The sequence below is a fragment of the Herpailurus yagouaroundi genome, unplaced genomic scaffold (genome assembly GCF_014898765.1).
Source record: "Herpailurus yagouaroundi ecotype Mexico unplaced genomic scaffold, PumYag 160, whole genome shotgun sequence".
NCBI lineage: Eukaryota > Metazoa > Chordata > Mammalia > Carnivora > Felidae > Herpailurus > Herpailurus yagouaroundi.
Window position 1 is genome coordinate 35,922,236 of NW_024412401.1, and position 16,358 is coordinate 35,938,593.

Here is a 16,358-nt window from a genome sequence, read left to right on the forward strand (position 1 = left end):
CTCTCTGCACCCTTCCTCCACTCACACTTTCTCTCTCAAAATTAAACATTAAAAACCTTTTTAAAAAGGAGATGTTTCTAATAATATTAATACAATGTTTTTCTAATTTCCATCACCAATCTATGTGAGTTTATCCCACTCTTCGAGTTCTCCTGGGACAACCCATCACAATGGCTCTTCCAGGAGAACTTCTACCCCGACCCACTGATCCAGCTCCTGCTTTCTGCCTATCCAACTCACTAGATTTATTCATTATACAATGACTACATAGTTCTAGGTCTCATGAAAGAACCACCACTGGAATAACATAGTCTTTCTAAGGATGAGGAGAGGTGGGTATGGCCGAGGAAGCAATGGAAGGAGAAAATAGGGCAGTGCTGACGTTAATCTGCCTCTCCTTCCTGCTTCCAAGACAGAGTGAGGGGAGGCGGCAGCTTGGCAGGAGTACAAGGAAGTGACAGGGAAATCTAGATGTTCCTTTCTAACTAAGGCTTCAGCAGTGCAGTAGGATGAGGGCATTCCTGCAGCTTAAGAGGAAGAACCAAAACTAGGTCAGTCCAAGCATAAATCCAGCCAGGTCCTACAGGAAGTTCAGAGCATCAACCTCCTTAAAGGTTTCACCTGCCCGTCATTTATAAAGGCAAAGTAGTCAACACATTTTTATGGTTATTACATGCAGTGTCCATCTCCAATACCAGGAAAACAAATGTCCAAACATTTAACTTTCACATGAAAAAGAAAACAGAGAAGTCACAAGAGTTTTTAAAGAAGTATATACCTTATTCCATTCACTTGTGATTCGTAATATAATGCAGTAATCATTCCCTTTTCTCAAAGGTGCATTATAGTATTTCCCATAGTACAGCCTGTCCCCAATAGATATCTCCATGGCATCATCTGGGACATCTTTGGCCAGTAGTTCCGCAGCCACATATCCACTGGCATTAGAGGTGTTGCTAAAGAATGAGGTAGCCCCTTCAGAATCACAAAAAAACGTGCTTTGGAGGGCCAGGGGAAGCACCAACACCTGGTAGGAACTGGAAATAAAAAGAAAATGTCTATCAGACCCTTGCTTCATTCATTTATTTATTCATATTTATTGAGCACCTGCTATGAGAGAAACACTCCTCTAGGCACTAGAGGCACATACAACACTGCACAAGAAAAAGTCCGTGCCCACAGCGGATCGACAGTCTGATGGCTCCAACAGGTAGGGCACTTCAGTTTGAACCTGTACTGCTAACGCCACATGACATGGGGTGAGGGATCTCAAGTTCTCGCTGAGGATGGACGCCAAGTACATCCTCTAGAGCTGGGAGAAGTTGTTACAAGTATGGCCGCCCTGAGTGTGCATGCCATAAAGCCGATCTAATCAATGCTCTCCACGTGGGCAAATAAAGCCCAGCTGGGCCAAGGGTTCAGTAGTCACATGGAGGCTGGCCGCCTACAAGAGTTAATGGGCTAAGTCTGCAAAAAGGCTCTAATCACATGGCAACCTGAAACGGAACTCATGTGATCGGCATTCCCTCCGGTTCACAGACTGATACCAAAGTTCATGTGAAATAAATGAGAAGGAAGGAGTGCAAAGTCACCATGAGTTAGTCCAGCCTGACAATATCCTGAAATAGACTGAAAGGGACAATGTCATATGTGCATTGTGGAACTGTTCCCTAAGTGTGGACAAAGAGGCACACCAGCAATCTACTCTCCTTTTGTGTGTGTTTATTATGGTTTATCCCACCAAATTCAAAACCTGTCGGTGAAAGGAGGTGTCAGCATAAAAACGCACTGAGAATGAATCACGACTTCTTTTTTGTTCCCATCTCTTCAGTCCTTATCTCCTGCCTCTAGTATAGCACATGTCTGAACACCTGCTTTCCCGATCAGGCTTAAGAGCAGGGATTTAAATGATTGACACTTATATCCTTGCAAATCCTTACACAGTTCTTTGGCTGTGATTGACTCCCCACTAACATTTCTTGAGTTGAAATTTCAGTAAAGAGGAAAAATATGCATCAGTACCGAATATGATTGGGGTCATTTCCAAACCATTAGGCCACATGATCTATTTTACCAATAAATATACACTACCTGCTCCACATTCCTAAACGCCCTACCTCTTCCTTCCTAAAAGTCCATGGGTCACTACGTTAAGAAAAGGGAGCCCCCCACCATAGTAGGTGTTGGACTTGGAAAATCTCCACCCCAAAAACCCTAGGTGTCCCAGAGTCCTGATTTCCACAAAGTCTGGGCTCACTTTCCAGCAAAGGGCTTTCTTTCTCCAAAAGGTACAAAGTAAAGCCTGCAGGGCAGTGAGCTGTCATCACCACCACTGTAAACATTTACTAAGAATCCACTCCCTACAAGGGAACACTTGTAACAACACAGTTTCCTGGAGACCTGAAGATATTCCTACGAATCATGGCTGCAGGTAAGAAAGTAAATAGTGCGGCAGCTCCATGCTGCCCACAAGCTCCTCTTCAAATCCACCTTGTCTTTCCATGTAGATAGTGGTGTTCAAGTGCAAGTTCAAGGCATACCTTTGGTTCTGGACATTGCCCATTAGAGGCACCAGTCATGGGGCATAAAGCAGTCTTCCCCAGTTAGCATGATCATAATCAGCTGAGTTGCTTGATAATTATACAAATTTCCAGCCCCTATCCCAGACCTACTGAACCAAAATCTCCAAGAGCCAAGTGCGAGAATTTGCACTGCTGATAAAGCACCCCTAGGTGATTTCTAGAAGTTGGCAAGTGTGGGAGACACTAGCATTAAGAGAACCCGGGAACAGGCTGTATCATCTGTCCAAGATCACCAAGCTAAGGAGGCAGCCATGGTCCCAGAGCCCAGCTCCACCAAGTGCCCCAAGCCACTACCCTACCCCCAATGATGCACAAAGCAGACTCAGGCCTGTCTCACACACTGGCAAAGCTGCTGCCCCAGCTCAAACCAGGTACTCAGGGAGAGGAAATCACCCCACTTGCCTTCTGGTAATTAACCCTGATGACGTTAGGGAAGCAGTTGTGGCTGTTTGGAACATGACTGTTCTGGAAAGACTTCTCCCCTCTTTCTCACCGTCACCCCCCCTCCCCCCTTGAATGACTCACAGATCTCCACTTCCTGTTTTGGAGGCACTGGAGAGCACATTAGCCACAAAGATAGACTGTCATTTGGCTTTTCTTTTTGCCTTACGTAACTATTTGGCCTACATATCACATTTACTCTTGCAAGTTCTCTCAGACAGTGATATCATAACTTCTGTTCTCCTTATAGCAACAGAATTGCAGTGCCTTCCAGTAACTTGTCAGAAACAGAACAATGTGGGCAATAGCCATCCCAGGAAAGACCTTTAAGAATTTGCTGCACTTAAACTAATGGAAAGACAGGAAAAGCCTAAGTTTCATTATATATGGACACACAGATTGGGACACCTGGGTGGCTCAGTCAGTTAAGCAACCAACTCTTGATCTTGGTTCAGGTCATGATCTCACAGTTTGTGGGTTTGAGCCCTACATCAGGCTCTGCGCTGGCTGTGTAGAGCCTGCTTGGGATTCTCTGTCTCCCTCTCTCTCTGCCCCTCTCCCAGTCACACTCACTCTCTCTCTCAAAATAAATTAATAAACATTTTTTAAAAATAAAGATAAATGGGGGCGCCTGGGTGGCTCAGTCGGTTAAGCGTCCGACTTCAGCTCAGGTCATGATCTCATGGTTCGTGGGTTCAAGCCCCGCATCGGGCTCTGTGCTGACAGTTCGGAGCCTGGAGCCTGTTTCGGATTCTGTGTCTCCCTCTCTCTCTGCCCCTCCCCCACTCACGCTCTGTCTGTCTCTGTCTCAAAAATAAATAAACATTAAAAAAAATTTTTTTAATAAAAAAAATAAAGATAAATGGATACACAAATAATAGATCCAGACTTTCTTTTAACTTTATAATATCTCACATTTATTTTCACCTTGATTGTATTGAAGGGTCATTAGACTAACAGGTCAAGACTGACATAAGACAATGAAGGTTAGGTCAAGGATGGCAAGGTTATTGCCACGTCCTTGCCTTATTCCTGTGAGAGAGTTGCTTATCTCTCCAGGGAAACCTCTATCTTCCTTTCTTAAAAAAAAAAAAAAGGGAATAATTCTACTTTCTTAATCCAACCATGACCCTCTAAATAAAATGCCTAATGGAAGACAATGTAGTTCTCCAACTGAGGTGGATTAATTCCATCCTAATGCAATCTGGAATCACAGAAGCAGTTATTAACTACCCAGTGCCTTGCCCTTAACTCAATATGTGGTTGAATTAAGAGAGTTATCCAAATGACCCTTTCAGAAGCCACTACCCATACCCAAAGATCATCCTTAAATAAAGAAAAACATACTCTGTCTTTGGTAAATGAAATGATGCTCTTGATCCATCATCACGAAGAGATGTATGTGAAGATATGAGTGCAAAGGATCACACCTGATACGTCACACTCATCCAATGCTTGTCCACTGACCAAAGGAATGGATTTAATTATTGAGCTAAGCTGCCCAAATGCTTGTTTCTGGCTCCTTAGAAGTCTCTCTATTCATTTGGAAGGGCCCTGGTTGGAGTTAAAGACCCAGTCTGTGCCCAAGGAATCAAAAATAAAAGGCCCCGGGGCACCTGCATGGCCGACTCTTGGTTTAAGCTCAGGACATGATCAGTTCGTGAGTTCAAGCCCCACATCTGGCTCCATACTGACAATATGGAGATTCTCTCTTTCCCTCTTTCTCACTCTCTGCCCCTCCCATGCACTCACTCTCTCTCTCAAAATAAAACAAACTTAAAAAAAAAAAAGTTTAAAACAATAAATGAATAAGAGGCCCTGCCTATACTGCCCCAATAATTTGAGTGCAGCACCTAAAGAGAGATCTCCTCAATTAAACCAAAGTTTCCAAAACTCTATGAGGATCCCTGGACAACCATGGAGAAGGGGGTACTGCTCACCTGATCGGTCCATTTTTCTCCTTGGCTTTCCTCAGTCTCAGATGTGGTAGAGGCTTTCCATGCACTGTGACAAAGTCTACTTCTGGAAGGGGAGGCTCTAAAAACAAGTCGAAAAGAGGAAAAGGGTGTGATCAGAACAAATGGAAGCATGACCAAAGTGGTCTTAATGGGGGCCATCAAAAGGAAAGTTCAAATGTAAGGACTGATGAGCATTTTCTGACATATGCTATAACACGGATGAATCTTGAAAACATGACACTAAATGAAATAAGCCAGACTTAGAAAGACATTGTATGATCCCTCCTACATGCAATATCTAGAACAGACAAATTCATAGAAGCAGAAGTAGATTGGAAGTTGCTAAGGACTGAGGGGTGGGTAGGCAAGGGGGAGTTAATTGTGTAATGATCAACAGAATTTCTGTCTGGGGTGATGAAAAGATTGTAGAAATAGATAGTGGTGATGATTTACAATATCATGAATGTACTTAATTCTGTGCCAGAAAATAGTTACAATGGTACATTTTATGTTATATATTTTACCACAATAAAGTTTAAAAAAAAAATAAGCAATTCCCCAGTGCTGACAGGGTGGATACAGTGGGCCTTACAGTTAACTTGGTGGACAGGTTCCAGATATGCTGGGGAAAACCAGCATATCAGACTTCTAGATCCTTCCCAATCACAGAACATTCTGTCCTTCTTTTGTTCTCTCCAGCAACCAGGTTTCCCAAATAGACTTTCCACTGGGAGGGGACTATGTTGGCTGACACCAGTGTTCTAGTATCTAACTGATAGCTACATTCACAGTATGAAGGCAGCGGCCGCCATTGTGCCTTGTGGGTAACACAGCTGAGATGCACTGGGCACTAACTAAATGTACTAGCTGTTTTCTGCACAGGCCTCATCTCATATGATCTTCTCAACACTGCTATCAAGTGGATGAGATTTATAGAGGGAGAAAGGAAGAAAGACAAAGAATAAAATATGAATGCCCCCCCTCCCAACCCTGGCCTAGAACTCTGTTACAGTGAAAGTGAGGAGTAGGAGGCCAAAATAAACACTCAAGACTCTATTTACCCAATCAGAAAATAGACTTGGGGTAGAAAATTCCAATCCAAATTATAATAAAAACTTAGACCTTCCTAGATAGATTTTAAAGCACTATCATGAGGGGCACCTGGATGGTTCAGTCAGTTAAGCGTCCGACTTTGGCTCAGGTCATGATCTCACAGTTCACGAGTTCAAGACATTGGGTTCTGCGCTGACATCTTGAAGCCTGGAGCCTGCTTCAGATTCTGTGTCTCCCTCTCTCTCTGCCCCTCCCCTGCTTGCACTCTGTCTCTCTCTCTTTCTCTTAAAAATAAACTTAAAAAAATAAAATATGATAGTTGCCAGAGGGAAGGGGATTTGGGGGGTAGACAAAATAAGAGAAAGGGATTAAGAGGTACAATATTCTAGTTATAAAATAAATAAGACATGGGAATGTAATGTACAGCATAAGGAATACAGTCAATAATATTGTAGCAACTCTGTATGGTGACAGATGGTGACTGGATTTATTGTGGTGACCATTTCATAATGTATATAAATATCAAATTATTATGTTGTATACCTGAAACTAATATAACTTGTATGCCAATCATTCCCCAATTGAAAAAAGCTCTAACAGGGTGCCTGGGTGGCTTGATCGGTTAAGCGTCCGACTTCGGCTCAGGTCATGATCTCACAGTCCGTGAGGTCGAGCCCCATGTCGGGCTCTGTGCTGACAGCTCAGAGCCTGGAGACTGTTTCAGATTCTGTGTCTCCCTCTCTCTCTGCCCCTCCCCTGTTCATGCTCTGTCTCTCTCTGTCTCAAAAATAAATAAACGTTTAAAAAAAAAATTTAAAAAAAAAAGCTCTAACAAATATGTCATTTATACATCATCAATCAACACCTTTATTAGCTACCTTTATACATCACATACCATGGGAGGCTGGAAGAAAAAGCCATGGAAGACACAGTTTCTGCTCTCCAGGAGTTCAGACTCTAATAGTGGAGATGGTTTCAGAAACAGGCAGTGCTCAGAACCATGAGAAAGTTATACACAGGGTGTTGTAGAAGGTGCAGAGGAAGGACACCTGAACAAGGGCAGGGGGCGCCGAGACCACAGAATGCAGAAATACATGTATACAGGGGCAGGAGGTGGGAGAGAGGGCAGAGACAGAACTGCAGCCCCACCAGCGTAGCTGAAAGGTTGAGCCCCGGTCTGGTAGGCAACAAAGTGGGAGGTGTGGGTAGAGGTCAGATCTGAGGTCCTGGCAATAGAATGAAGTCATTTACAGATTTCTTAGCAGATGTGTATTTTAGAAAGACCATTTAGGGGCAGCTGAGTGCCTCAGATGGTTAAGCATCCAACTCCTGACTTCACCTCAGGTCATGATCTCAGAGTTGTGAGATCAAGCCCCGAGTCAGGCTCTGAGCTGAAGGTGGAGCCTACTTGGGATTCTCTCTCTCCCTCTGCCCCTCCCCTGCTCATGGTCTGTCTCTCCCCCAAAATAAATAAATAAATAAATAAATAAATAAATAAATAAATAAATAAATAAATATTAAAAAAAAAAAAAAGAAATATTAGGGCACCTGGGTAGCTCAGTCAGTTAAACATCTGACTCTTGGTTTCAACTCTGGTCATATCTCATGGGTTTCCTGAGTTCAAGCCCTCGTGTTGGGCTCCACACTGACAGTGCAGAGCCTGCTTGGGATTCTCTGTCTCCCTCTCTCTCTTCCCCTCCCCCACTTGTGCTGTCTCTATCTCTCTCAAAGCAAGTAAATGTTAAAAAAAAAAAAAAAAAAAAAAAAGAAATACAATGTAGACAGCTGGTTGAAGGAGGAATTGAAAAAGAACCAAAGTACCAGTTGTCCAAAACCTTGTTAAGATGTGCCTGAGGTCTGAAGCAAGTGACAGCACTGAGAATGGAGAAGAGGGGGCAGGTGGAAGAGACACTCAGGGAAAGAGAAAACAGAACGTGGTTGGTGGAAGATAAGGAAGAGGGAAGAATCTGGGCTTTGGTTTTGACAACTGAGTCAGCAGTGATGTCATGCAAGGTCTGGAAGAGAAGTTCAGAAGCAGCTCACTGACATGCTTGTGGAATTGTCCAGCCGGCAGTTAGAATGCAGGTCCAGACAGGAGCAAACTGTGGTGGTGCTTCACAGTCAGCCGTCGGTAGCTCCCCGGGGTGATGGGGTAAATGCACCTCAGCACCGACCACTAGGATCCCCAGGCATCTGATACCAAGTGGAAGAGTGAGAGCCCCAGTAACTTTTATTAAACAGTGCTAAATCTAGAATTCCTTCCAAAGTCACCTAGATATGGCCACATAAATTACATTTCCATAAGCCTGTGGAATTGCTAGGGACCCTGGAAGGTGACCTGGAACAGCCCCTGCTTACACAGTCAGGGTCTCACAAAAGGCCTTGGAGGTCTACGCTGTTTCCAAGAGGTGTGTGTTCCAAAGAGATTCCGAAACTCACGCCCCTGAGGAAGACGACCACCAGGTTCCCGCAGCCGCAATGGGGAGAGGAGGCTGAGGTTTGAAAAGCCTTGGCCAGGTCCTCCAGGGTAATGTGCCCCTTCCAGTCTGAGAATTTCTGCCCTCGGCCCTTCACGCTAACATTGAAATGCCCTTTCATTTGTGATGTCCTGTTGTCACAGTAAAGCAAGTGCTTTTTATCACACATTTCCTGTTTTCAGCCCAGAGGGGGATGAACTGTTCACTCTCTGAGAACCTTCCTCGGGCTCTTTTAAATTTTTCCTCTGTTTGCTCTTCTCTGATTAATAATTCCAGTTACTCTAGTCTTTTGGTTCACCTCTTAAGACTGCCCAGTTTTGCCCGTCCTCGGTACAAGCAGAACAAAGTGCTAGCTCAGCTGGGAGAAGGCAGGCCCACAGAAGGAGCTGGAAAGCCACTCCTGACTGTTTCATGCTACACTGCCCTTTGCTAGTTTCATGCCTGCAGTTAGTTCTAAATGTGCCACTGCCATCCGGCCAATTCCATCCACATGTGACTTCCAGACTGCTTTCTGTTCCAAGACCTTCCCCACCTTCTATTTTAAATAGGCTACTTTTTTTTCACTCATGTAAAAGCTTGAACTTCATTAGGCGAGTTGCTTGCCTCATTTCAAGGTTAAATAATCTTAACTTCCAGCCATGTTTTCCGAGGTGCTATTCCCAGTCCCGCGCCCCACCCCACCCCCCGGCCCCAGCTGCTGTTCTGGGTAGATGTGCTTTTCTTTACATTAGCCTCATTACTGAATTAAATCAAATCAGACCCAAGGCCAGAAATGGGCCATGTCTGGGCTGGAGAGTGTAGTTCTTCCACCCTGGGTATGTAAGATGGGGGAAGGCCCCAGAAGCAAATGACAAAGGGAAATATGGGGACTGCCATGTGAGAAAACTCTGGAGAGTAAGGAGAAAAGCAGTGAAGGAGAACTTTCCCTATAAAAAATTAAATATAGCATAAAATTACAATAATTGAAATAGTATGGTACAAGCCCAGGACAAGCAAAGGAATGGAAGAAACTAGACAGTCTAGAAAGAGATCCAAACAAATAAATGAGAATATAGTGCATGGCACAGACAGTCTTTCTAAAGGTAGTATGGGGGACACCTGGGTGGTCAGTTGGTTAAGTGTCCGACTTCAGTTCAGGTCATATTCTCATGGCTTGTGAGTTTGAACCCCGCATCAGGCTCAGTGCTGACAGCTCGGAGCCTGGAGCCTGCCTCTAATTCTGTCTGTTTCTCTCTCTGCCCCTCTCCCTCTCGTGCTCTCTCTAAAAAATAAATAAATATTTAACAAATAATAATAATGTAAAAATTTAAAAAAAAAGGTGGTGGGAAACTGGCTTATCATTTAGGGAAAAAAAATACCCTGTAAATTTAGCCTTATACTATATATCAATTCCAAATGGGTCTAAGTTTAAAGGCAAAAAGCAAAACTATCAAGAAGCATCAGAGGGATGGCTCAGTCAGTAGAGCATTTGACCCTTGATCTTGGGGTTGTGAGTTCAAACCCTACATTGGGCACAGAGATTACTTTAAAAAAAAAAAGAAGATGACGAAGCATTAGACAATTTTAGAGAATAAGAATTGATCTAATTTCAGGGTGGGGAAAGGTTTTTCTTGGCATGACCAGAGGCAGAAACTATAAAAAATCAATAGAACTGATTACATGAAATTTTTAAATGTCTAAAATGTTAAAAAAGAATACTGACAAGAAAAATAAACAGTAAATAACCCAGGAGGTGGGTTATAATATGTACAACAAAAGGTTAATATCATTAATGTAGGCAAACTATTAAAATCAGTAAGAGAAAGGAAGTAATATAAGTGAAAATGTGTTAAAATTCCTCTAAAACACACCAACACAAATAAAAAGAACGGAAAAGAAAATTGAATCTGTGCCAAAACTAAAGCCCAACTTTATGCTATAAATTTCAAGTAAATACAAGGAAATGACACACATAAATAAATACATACAAAGACACCACGTTGGTTCTTTTTGAATCCTTAGCACCTCCCCAGCAGATCACACTGCACACTTGGGGAGGCATGATCAACTGAAACTGACAGCAATAGAAACAATGGTAGCTTGCACCATAAGTCAGCAGCCATTACAAGGCTGGCTACATTCCCCCTATCGATGAAGTTGTGAGACTTGGCCTTCCGGGGAGAAGGAACAATCTTCTCTTCATCTTTACATCCCCCCCTTCAGCACTTAGCACAGGTCTTTGTACATAACCAGTCAATAAATATTTGCTGGGTTAAATTGTTAAATCACCCCATGCCCCTCCCACACTCTTCCACCACACACAGAAACTCTGGTTTTTAGGCTTCTGATGTAAAGAAATGTTCTCATTCATATTTTGTAAAAGCTAACGCTAATACAAGAAAATAACACACCCAGCCTATTTTCCTCTGCGGTGTATCATCTTGTCTCCATGGGGCCTAGGTCAGGGTGTGGATGCTTTCAGTGAGGGGAACTGGGAGATACCCATCCCCACATAGCCATTCACTTGGAGGTTTGGGATTTAGATCTGCTAGAAAGTAGCTGGGAGAGTTCGGGGGATGAGAGACTAGGTGGCCCATGGAGGTATGGAAGGGCCATACCTTCCTTCTGGTCTAACATTACATACCCAGATGTCAAAGAACTTGTGCCCATGAAAGACTCTCAGAGAGTCCGGACAAACACAGGAACAGCTGGGATGAAGGCCAGTCCCTCTCCGGACCTCTACTGCAGCTTCTGCCCCCTGGGAGCAAGGGGGACCAGCAGGAATAAGTGTGGTACCCTGGAAACAGCCCAAGGAAATAGGGTTCTCAGAGGACACAGGGGTATACTGTCCTTGGGAAGTCTATGGGTAGCCAACCACGGACGAGAAGCCTCTGGCAGAAGAACTCAACAGACTTGGTCCTGTACAGTGCTTTCTGGGGACACCCAATAGGAAGAGAGGAGATATCAGACGTGGGGGGCTGTGGCTTCTAGTCCTGTGGGGGAATCAGAGCTACCCTGACTAGACCTCTCCATTCTCTCCATTAAAGGGACAGTCTGCTAATGCTCAGGACATACCTATGTTTTTGATTGCTTTCCTGAATATCTGAAAAAAGTACATTCTCTTTTTCTTTTCCCGAATGCAGGCAGAGATGGGAAATTTCCCATATTAGTTTCCAGCCTTGGTACTAACGGGCACCTTGGGAAGGAATGGTTTCCTTGACATCCTTTCTTCCCTTTTCTCCTCCAGCATTCTTGATTCTACAATAAATATTCAACCTCAAATTATCACCGTGTTGTGTACACAAGTGGTTTAGCTTAACCTTTCCACACACATTTGTTTTCTCTCTCCCCCGCCCCCCACTTTCCCTTCTCTGGTTTTTTCTCTCTCCCTATGGGAAGACAAGCTTTCTGACTTGGCTAGAAAATAGTGTAACCAACGTGTGAAAGCTCTTCTGACTCTGGGTCTACACCAAGGATGGAGTTTGCTCTTTACCCTGTCCTAAAAGGAGTGTAAGTAGTGGAGCTCTTCCGAGGAATTCAGCTCACTGGGCTCTACCTGAGGGAGCCTGTCAGCCCTGAGGCACAAGCCCTGGGAGAGGACCTGGTCTCCCCCGCTCCCCTCAGGCCAACACGCTCTCCTTTTCTCACTCCAACACTTTCCTCTGCCCTTCAACGTGCCTAGAACTTGCACCCTCCTCTGAGGTCAGCGATATATTTAAAGCACTACTCTTCATCCTGTTCCCATCAGGAAGATTTAGTTTAATGTAAGGCATTCGGAAGGGAAATTCCATTCACTTTCCTTCTGGGAAATCAGCTGCTGAGTTTTCCAGGCCCAAATCCCTTGCCTCACATTTCTTCTGGTAAGATTGAAAAGTTCAGGATTTTATTGAAACACAGCCATATCTTAGGCAATCAAGGCATACTCTCTTCCTATCAACGCATAAGGCTCTCTTTTTTCCCCTTTTATAAAAAAAAGAGAGTTTGGGTGGTTTTTTGTTTTTTACCTTTTGAAAAGATCATAACAATTTGAATTTTTCACTTTTTTAAATTTCAAATTCTTTAAAGTAGGGTAGAGTTGGAAAATATGCAGCCGTTGTCACAAAGAACTTTTTGAAGGGTCTCAATGGACTTAAATAGCTCAACAGTGTCCCCTGGTGGCCATGAGTACAGGGCGCTTCAGCTAAGGGGGCTACAGTTAGCCTACAAAACAAGATTAAAATAAATGTCTCCTCAAGAAGAGACTCCCTTATCCAACTCAAAAAATTTGAAATACTGATTTAAATCAGCAGTACAAACCAGCCAAACACGGTAAGGACCACAGAGCAGGAAACTAAATAGGTATTCATTTGACTAAGTCACCACAGAGAGATGCCCAATTGGACATTACTTCTCCTTCCAGCCTAAAACTTAGTAAATTCTTTTTTTTTTTTTTTTTTTTTTGAAAGCCTTTCTTAACTCACCAGCCATCCCCTCAATGCCAATACCATGCAATGGCCATTCAGGGTTTGTTGTGCTATGTGCCAGCACTATCTTTACATCTCTGCCTTCAAGGAGCTTAGTCGGGGAAAAGCAAATAAACAAGTAAACTAAAAAACACAAATTCTGGGGGTGCCTGGGTGGCCTAGTCGGTGAAGCGTCCGACTCTTGATTTGGGCCCAGGTCATGATCTCATGGTTTGTGGGTTCAAGCCCTGCGTCGGACTCTGCACTGACGGCCTGGAACCTGCTTGGGATTCTGTCTCCCCCTCTCTCTGTTCCTCCCCTGCTCTTGCAGCCTGCCCCTCCCTCCTTCCCTCCCTCTCTCTCCCCTTCTCTCTCTCTCTCAAAATAAATAAACGTTAAAAAAATTTTTTTAAATACAAGTTCTGAAAACAAGTTCTATGATGAAATTCACACAGGATAAGTGGATAGCGAATGATGGGGTGGAGACGGAGGTTATTTTTGAAAGGACGGGCAGGGAGAGCTTCTCTAAGGTACTGGCATCTGAGCAGAGACCTGGATGATTATAAAGAAGCCATGTGCAGAGTGTGCACCAGGAACAGTAAACAGTAAATGGAAAGGCCTGGATGCACAAACAGGTTTGACCCATCTGAGGAACAGCGAAGAAGGCAGGCGGGCAGCAGATGCTAGCGAGAAACAGAGAGAGCAGAGATGTAGTCAGGGAGGCAGGGAGCCAGACTCCGTGCTTCATGGTAAGAACGTGGATTCTATTCTAATGCTAATGCAAACTCATTGGACGGTTTTGAGCTGGGGATGACACATTCTCCTATGCATTTTTAAAAGATCACTCTGACTTCTGAGTCAGAAGTCAGACTCAGACCATCTTTTTAAAGTTATGGTCTCACCATACTTGGGAGTGGGGGTGAGGGGTGGGAGACTGACAGGCACCCGTGAAAGCAGAAAGACCAGTAAGAAAGTCAGTGTAGGAGTCCAAGCAAGAGGTTGCTGACTTGGATAAGGTTGCTTTGTGGTGAAGGTGAAGATGGAGAGAAGTGGGTGGATTCCAAATATATTTTAGAAACAAAAGCAGAAGTTGGTCGGGAAGGGTAGAAGCTTTTTCGCCTGAGCAACAGGTGAACAGGAATGCCAATAACCAAGATAGGGAAGCCTGGATGGAAAATGGCTTTGAAGGTGAGAGAAGAGTTGAGAAATCAAAATCCTCTTGGACTTGTCAATTGGGTGTGCAAGAAGTTGTTTAAAAGATGACTGGATAGGGGCGCCTGGGTGGCGCAGTCGGTTAAGTGTCCGACTTCAGCCAGGTCACGATCTCGTGGTCCGTGAGTTCGAGCCCCGCGTCAGGCTCTGGGCTGATGGCTCGGAGCCTGGAGCCTGTTTCCGATTCTGTGTCTCCCTCTCTCTCTGCCCCTCCCCCGTTCATGCTCTGTCTCTCTCTGTCCCAAAAATAAATAAACGTTGAAAAAAAATTTTTTTTTAAATAAAAAATAAAAAAAATAAAAGATGACTGGATATATGAGCATGGCACTCAGGGGAGAATCTGGGACTAGGATACATATCTGGGAATCCTCGGCATACAAGCAATATTCTTAGCTGGGCAGAAGGGGTAGATAATGAAGAAAAAGGAAGAGGAACAGGCAGAGAGGGCATCCGTAAAAGAGGACTGAGCAAAGAGGAGCCAGCAAAGAGGACTGAGAAGGAGCAGCCAGTGAGGCAGGAGGACCTAAAAGCCCAGAGAAACTGTATTTCAAGAAGGCAGGAATGCCAAATGCTATGGTGGGGGAGGGGGTGGGGGTGGGCGGGGAAGGGAACAAAAATTAAATAAAAACAAAATTGGGCAGCAGATTTTGCAAGATGGAGACACTTTCAGTAAAGCAGTGTGGCCAGGACAACCACCTCCAGTTTGGAAACAGTTAAAGGAAGTACCTGAAGTAAGGATGTGGAGTCTATAGAACAGACACTTCTTTCAAGGAGTTTTATGGTAAAGGGGATGCTGAAAGAAGTAGCTGGGGGGAATACGGGCTCAAAGGAAGTGAGTTTTTTAGTTTCTTCGGTTTTCATTTAAAAATGGAGATCCTACAACATGCTTGTGCAGTGCTGGGATGATTTCTCTACTGGGGATGATGACTGGGCAGGAAGGGATGGGATCCAACACACCCATTGAGGGGAGCAGTCACCTGAGGAGTGGGGACCAGAGAGAAGACAGAACACACGGTTCTGCACGAGAGTAGCAATGGGAGACTTGGGAGAGGCAAGTCCTCCGTGATGACTTCTAATTGCTCGGTGAAGTAAGAAACAAGAAGGCAATACTCCGAGTCTTAGCTCAACTCTCCCAGATTTGAAGAGAGACAAGAAAATGAGAGGAAAGTGAATTTTCCAGGGACCAGAGTGGGACTGCCTATCACTTCTCCCTGGAAAGGACAGACTCTTGAGGCACTTGCAACAGAATGACAATTAACTCATGTTACTGAGAAACAGTACTAATGAGAGAAAATTCTTTTTAGGTATGAAATGTTTGAACTATTTCAAATATCCGGAAGGAATGTAACCAGCATTCATAGACATGCTAGCCGGATTTAATTCGCATTAATGGTTTGTTTCAGCTGCCTTTTTAAGGAATAAAATATTACAGTCACAGTTACAGTAGTCTCTCCAGTTCCACGCCCTTTTTCCTCTCGATCTTCAAGTTCATTCTTTAATGATAGGAAGCAATAGTGTTTCTCTCTATCTGGGCCCATCTACGGCTCTGTGGTGACTTCGTTCATCCAAATGCTGTTATTCAAGATTTACCTGTTATCTGGGTTGTCAGGGAGAGGACCACAGGAAATTCAGAAGACAAAGCCTGGACGTGGACACTGTAGTTGGTGCCCGGATGCAGGTCCAAGCACATCTCGGGAGCCTGACTGCTGGTAGTGATATTAAAGATTATTTCCTGGGAAAATTCCTTCTGATACCATCTCTGGCCCTGAATGTGGAACTGAAACACAGAAAAGTTCACTAGGTGAATGGCTGGCCTGGAAGGCTCCAAATGCCTCCAAACCTTTTCTCATGAGCAATCTTGCTCTTAACTCTAAAGTTCCTTCAAAAAGTGAAATACAACAGTAAACAAATATTAGAGTCATAATACCATAAATACTGTCGCCACGATATATCAGTGCAATAAAAATAGCTTTAAATCAAAATGTGCGAAAGGCCGAGGCCCCTGTACTAACAATTTTCTTGGTCTCGTTCTCACATATACAATGCGCAATGTGAAAGGCTGCTGGCAAAACTACAAGAGCAAAGCCACAGAACATTTTCCTAGAAAGAAAATGAAGGGGCGTCCAGGTGGCTCAGTTGGTTAAGCATCCGACTTCGGTTCAGGTCATGATCTCATGGCTTGTGAGTTCAAGCCCCACACGGGGCTCTGGGTGG

The 16,358-nt window shown here is 44.0% G+C and overlaps 1 protein-coding gene across 1 annotated transcript in view; it reads right to left on the minus strand.

Annotated features, from left to right (window-relative positions):
* The window catches only part of SUSD1 (sushi domain containing 1), a 122,177-nt gene that overhangs the window by 15,270 nt on the left and 90,549 nt on the right, over window positions 1-16,358 (minus strand). Inside the window, exons 11-13 of the mRNA XM_040481959.1 lie at window positions 15,735-15,921; window positions 4,964-5,060; window positions 779-1,037 (exon numbers count right to left, since the gene is read on the minus strand). Coding sequence (XP_040337893.1) covers window positions 779-1,037; window positions 4,964-5,060; window positions 15,735-15,921 — 543 coding nt within the window. The remainder of the gene's footprint in view (window positions 1-778; window positions 1,038-4,963; window positions 5,061-15,734; window positions 15,922-16,358) is intronic.